The sequence below is a fragment of the Odontomachus brunneus genome, unplaced genomic scaffold (assembly GCF_010583005.1).
Source record: "Odontomachus brunneus isolate Ranch 3 - 2012 unplaced genomic scaffold, Obru_v1 Obru_scaffold_203, whole genome shotgun sequence".
Classification (NCBI taxonomy): Eukaryota; Metazoa; Arthropoda; class Insecta; order Hymenoptera; family Formicidae; genus Odontomachus; species Odontomachus brunneus.
In genome coordinates, this window is record NW_022639653.1 from 172420 (window position 1) to 178707 (window position 6288).

General features: G+C 45.7%; 1 protein-coding gene across 1 annotated transcript in view; it reads left to right on the forward strand.

The window, feature by feature from the left end:
- LOC116852137 (RCC1 and BTB domain-containing protein 1-like) overlaps positions 1 to 1778 on the forward strand; it is a 6137-nt gene extending 4359 nt beyond the window's left edge. The window contains exons 5-8 of the mRNA XM_032832190.1: positions 198 to 322; positions 414 to 511; positions 616 to 746; positions 924 to 1778. Of these exons, the coding sequence (XP_032688081.1) occupies positions 198 to 322; positions 414 to 511; positions 616 to 746; positions 924 to 1064 (495 nt within the window). The 3' untranslated portion in view covers positions 1065 to 1778. The remainder of the gene's footprint in view (positions 1 to 197; positions 323 to 413; positions 512 to 615; positions 747 to 923) is intronic.
- The last annotated feature ends 4510 nt before the right edge of the window (positions 1779 to 6288 follow it).

Below are 6288 nucleotides of genomic sequence, written 5' to 3' on the forward strand. Positions count from 1 at the left end.
ATCTTTCTTTCCGCTGCCGCTTTCTGTACGCTGATTTGTTGAGACAAAATAATTAATTTCTCAAAAACTATTGCGAATATCGCAAAACGGCACAGGACTTTCTTGCTCACCTCAATCCGTTCTACGTTCTCACCAAGGGTCATCATGGGACTTCGGGACACCCTGTATACTTATTATACACATGTTTCTCGACACAGTTGACTAGCGATCTCACGATACAAGTGGAGGGGAAACCTATTTACGTTCACAAAGCTGTTCTGAAGATTCGCTGTCAATATTTCAGGGCCATGTTACAGGAGCCTTGGGCGGAAAACAATCAGAGGTAGGCATTCAAGTTCAGGAAAGACGCGCGCGCGCTGTTACCAGTCAGGCTCGATTATGAACAATCTTCGCTGTTCTTCTTCTTCCCGTAGCGTAATCGAGCATGATCAGTTCTCATTCGTCGTATACAAGGCTTTCCTGAACTATCTTTACACCGGCGAGGTCGACTTACCGCCAGAGAACGCATTAGGTGAGCTTAAGTCAATATCACACTCATATAAGTCAATATCACGTTATCGCGGTTATCACTCGTGCACGATCGGAGTAGCCGCCAATGTAAGCTCGCTGTTGCAGAGCTCTTGAATTTAGCTAACGTGTACTTCGAGAACCAGCTCAAGCGACGCTGTATTCAGATGATAAAGCAAAGGATTACTGTGTTGAACGTGGCCTCTCTTTACAGCACCGCGATCGAATATAATGCGCAAGTAAATATATACACTCTATACTTACGTTACGTATTTATGCGTTTTTCTCGCTTCGCGCGAGAGATCAATTCCGACTACTCGTCGAATCGATCTTCTCTGCGAATGAACGGATTCATAGGGACGTGCGTGCTGCGCGTCAAATGAATACAAAATTTGAAATCAAATGTTAATTTCCAGGAGCTGGAGGAGTTCTGTTTCAAGTTCGCCTTGAACCACATGACAGCTGTGATACAGACAGATAATTTCGCTAAGTTGGATGAAAAGACGATGAAGGCCTTCATCACCAAGGCCGCCAAGGCCGGCATTTTTAAGACTTAGTTCTTGTCCGTCGTGATCAACCAGTGACAGCGCGTTCGGACGAAAGAGAGTGTTGATCCGCTCCTCGCTGAACCCTTGTCGCATTCCCCGCCGCGCACTCGCGCCACACATTCGGTAGTCGAGTAAGTCCAAGTGAAGCGAGTCGCCCGTCGCTTCCTTACCCCTGCATTTCGCCGTTAGCATTTGCTGCGCGAGTGTCCGGCCACTTTTTCGAATACTAGTCTACGTTAGCGCATAGTCCGCGTGCGCGAGACGAACGAAACGCGCACGTGAAACTCGTTCGCCGATTTCCCTCAGTCGAGAAGAGGCTCCTCTGTATTCCGCGAGGTGATCCGAGATTATTCTCTAGATTATACTCTGGCTTTCGCGTTGATGCCGAGAGAAAAGGAAGTAGTCGATCGACATTACGGCTGAGAAAAATTTAGTCTCGCGCGTTGACGTTGCTGTGGTACCCCGTGAGATCATTCGGCCCACTTTGAATGATCTCTCGTGCGACAAAAAGGTACCGTATTTTTCCGTCTGTCACATCATTCCTAAACGGTAGCTTAATCACTTCGATATGTGCTATTAAACGAGTCGCGTTCTTCGGTCAGCAGACGAGATCTTCCCACGATTTCGTTTCTATCGGGCCGGCGGGCTCGCCGATCCGCATACCTTGCCGTAGCAGTGCATGTAATTGAACGTTAATAAAGTTTTATATCACTGTCCGATATTCGTGACGTTGTCGTTAACATTATTACTCCTGTCGCTTTTAATAAAGAGCGGAATAAATAAAGCTATAAATAAACAGTAGAAGACTGAGAGAGAGAGAAAGAGAGAGAGAGAGAGAGAGAGAGAGAGAGAGAGAGAGAGAGAGATGAGGGAGAGCTCGCATTGTGTTCGTTCGTACATCATTTTATTACGATATTCTCAGTATATACAAGCGATAAATTTTGTCGATCGTATAATACGTACGTATTCTACTGATTAATAATCATCATGATATTTAATATACATACATATATACTTTGTGAAACACGGGAACGGCCGACGTCGTTCCGCGCGACTCGGTGGATAAACTCCGATAAATCTGTACATATAACTTCTTCCGCCCGCGCGCGGTCCCCCTTCGTCGTCCTCCTGACCCCCGAGGTTGTCCGAGCCGCCGAAATACCGTCGGTCCTTCTTATTCCAAACCGTATATAGAAGTATACAAGATATATATATACGGAGCGTCCCTATTTTACAGTGGCCACCGCAAAACGTACACTCTGTGCACATATACGTATCTTTATCTTTTATTCATTTATTTAAATATATATATATATATATGTATATATATATTTATATATGTATAAGTAATTATTATTAAATTAGGTAATCGGTCGAGTTTGCGAATCGCCGACCGGAAACTCTCTTCTTCCGTGTTCACATCGACCAGCGCGTGCAACGGCGAGCGCGTCGTCTCATTACGATGCGAATGAAAATCGCACACGCATACATACTCTTTTCTCCTCTTCTCTCTTTCTCTCTCCCACTGTCTGGAGGGAGAGAGAGAAGGAGGGAGGGAGAGAGAAGTTCTACATTGTTGTGCGCGGTACTTCGATCGCTACGCGATAAACCTGACACGGAATTCTGCTCCCGTTCTCTGCTCGCAGTGATAACGCGGAGCGAACGAGATGAATTACACTTTGCGCGCCAGGGGCTTCATCACCGTTATTAACCGATCCGCCCATCGGAGATCGTCGTGCGTTATCGACGTTATCGCGACGGACACGCCCGGCGCACAACGCACGACGTAATACGGGCAATAAATCGGACTCTCTCTCCGCGAGAGCCAAGGAATCTCTACGCGGTTGCACGCGGTGGTTGTCGCCGATCGTTCTTCGATCGAGGGCGAGTCCGCGCCGCGTATCGCGCGCGTCGAAGACACGATCGGCCACCCTGGATTGCAGCTGGAACAACTCATCGATTCTCATTAGTTCATTAGCGTAGGATCGTTTCTTCTCCTCTCTCCTCTTTTCTTTTTTTCTTTTTTTTTTTTTTTTTTTTTTTCTTCTTTTCTTTTGAATTAATTAGAGCGTATTTAGGCCTGCGGGCTACTTTTCTCCAGCGACGCGCTGTGGATCTCATCGACGACAAAAGTGAGACTTGTCCTCCCCGTCTTCTTCTTCTTTCCTTTCCTCTTCGACGTCTCTCGCGCGCGCGCGCGCGCGAATCGAATCGAATCCCCTCGTTAAATAAACTCGTGAGACAGAAAATCGAGAGAGAAAGAGAGAGGGAGAAAGATTACTGGTCTGTGCGTTAATTTTCTCTCTTTTACGCATTCACGTTATTCGTTTTTCAGCGTTCTCCACGACGTCCGGTCCCCCGAGTGCGCGACGGCGCGACCTGTCTCTATCGACGAGTCGTTTCTCGATAGAGCATCCGCGACTTGGACAAATCGTAGTCCCTCCACGTGACCCGCGCGCGTTCCGTACTTATATATTTGTTTTTTTTTTTTCTTTTATACACTTACTTAACGTGTTCATCTGCGTAGAAACAAGTATAGATTGTCCGCGAGGCGTGCTTTTCCGCCACGTTTTTGCCTTTTTGTCTCTTTTATTCTTATCTCCCCTTAATTTTCGTCTCTCCTCGTTATATTTCGTCTGCTCGCATCTTGTTTCGATTAGCTTTCTCTTTTTGTCTCTCTCTCTCTGTGCTTTCCTTCCTTCTCGTCCCCGTCGCCGCGCTTACGCGTATAACGAGAGAGATTCACGATGATTCTCATGGTGAAGCGATTTTGTGGGAGGGAGAGCTTACACAACGACACACAGCTGATAAACTTCGCGCTTATCTAGACGGATGGGCTGTGTGACGCCACGCACCTGTCCGAGATAGATAATCGCTATTTCGAGACCTCGCGCCTCCGTCTCTCTTTGTGTGTGCTCGTTTTTTTCTCTCTTCTTTTATGTTGCGCCAATGGATCGCCCGTGTTTACCGCGCCCTCGTCAAGAGGAGCTGGAGGGGAAGGGGGAGAGGGAGAAAAAAATCGCTCGACCATATCGTTTACGTAGATAACGCAGAAAACGCGCGCATGTAGACATCGGCGCGGATCCTGAGTGATTTATCGGGGATAGATCTCTCTCTTAGAGGGAAGGGGGGGGGGAGGAGGATGTTGAGAAGGAGATTTTTGCAGGTGCGAAGACCGAAAAGGAAGACCGATCTCTCTCGAGTTTCCCTTCTGCGCACCCCTTTTCCCTTGTCTTCTCCTTGTTTACCGAAATCCCGCTCGTCACGTCTGTCGTTCCCTTCTTTCGACTTGTCGGGAGGCGTCCGATATTGTTGCCTTTATTATATCGGAATTTTTGCCGCTATATCACTCTCCCCTAGTACCGTTAACAACGCTACTATTTTATTCATTATCGTTATAATTAGCGTTAGCATTATCATTATTATCGTTATCTCTTTATCGTTATTGTTATAATTATTATTATCGTTATCGTATCATCATCATCATCCTCACCATCGCCATCATCATCAGCAGCAACAGTAGCAGCAGTCGCCTCGTCCCGTTATCTCCTATCGCCGCTGTTAATCGTATCGTCGATACCGATCACCTGCTTCTTCTCGAGACTCTTATCGCTATTGCGCTATTATTATTCTTAATCTTATTATTATTATTTTAGCGTGATTAGAGCGTTTTGTGTCGCGTCTCCCTTAGCGTATGGTCGCCGCGCCGTCGCGCACCTTCGCAGGACAAAAAGGAGTAAAAATGACGCCTGTATGTCGGATGAGGGCTCGGGTCGACGACCGAGTTATCGATATTTTGCGCGGAGGACCGGCGTACTTCCTCTCTCCCCTCCCCTCCCCTCACTCTCTCTCTTTCTCTCTTTCTCTCTGCTTCTCACCCCTTTTTACTATACACGTGAAATCCCTGTACACGGAGTCTCGCGATTAACCCTAGAACACAGAAGGAGTGGCGGAACTTGGCGAGGACTCGGGTGACGGGAAAAAAATGATCGTCGTAAACTTAAATCGAGCGATCGTTGGAAAGGCGGTGGTTCCCCCGGAGGCTCTTCTAAAGAGATTACCTTCCGCAGGAGGAAGGAAAAGATCGGATCACGAAGGAGAGCGCTGTGAGGGAAAGAGTGAACACGAACGAGATCCCGAGGATCACTCCTGCGCGTCCCAGGGTTAACGACGCGATCGCTTCGACGCCATCGACGAGAAATGTACCGTGACTGTGAACTTTTCAAATACGATATTTCCATTTTTCCTTGAGGAAGCAAGGGAGGATCCTTTCGAGAGGAAAGTATCGCATACAACTTTGATAATCTGATAATCAGTTCCAACTCTCTTTCTGTTAATGAACCCTACACGAAGAGAATTTAACAGCAAATATTACTTTAGAGCTTTGTAACCGAGATCGACATTCTGCGGCAATTAACTGTCCCTTCATTTCGTATGCTAATTATACTTTAAGAGCTGACAAACGTGCTATTAAAAAATCTGTAGTTTTCCAGGTAAAAATTCGAATGAAACTTTCTATGTTCTTTTTCCTTCAGACAGACCTTATTTACTAACATAGTGCAATTGAACAGAATTTCAATATGAAACAAGAAACTACAATATATTCTCTCCGTGTTAATTTTGCATTTAGTAGTTTTGGAGTTATTTAATGTTTCACGATTATATATTTTTAACATTTTGTGACTAATTAATATATATATTTTTCTTTCTATCAATTAAATGATAAGCAAAGCTGCACTTCAAAAGAGCCGGACGATACTTGTCTCGTCGGTACCGTCAACTCGTCTCCCCCTCTTTCCTTTTCTTCCCCTTTTTACATATTTTCTCTACGGATATATCTTATAATTAATCACACCACTCAGCTTTTAATGGACCTTTCCTTTCTTTCTTTCTCACTCTCTCTCTCTCTCTCATTCTCCCTTTGTTGCTACATTACTTTTGATCGATCTCGACGATTTTCTCCGTGTCGTGCGACTTTGTCGTGGACGACGCGCGTCGCGGTGCTCATCGCGCGGGATTATCGTTTAGAGTCCTTTGTACAGACTTCTGATAAATCGTACCTATAACTTTTTGCCGTTTGTCTTATATGATAAACTTTTTTCTCAAACTGCGAAGCTAACTCTCTCTCTTTCTCTCTCTCTCTCTCTCTCTCTTGCATTCTCTTTCTTTCTTGCTCACACTCTCTCTCTCTCTCTCTCTCTCTCTCTCTCTCTCTCTCTCTCTCTCTCTCTCT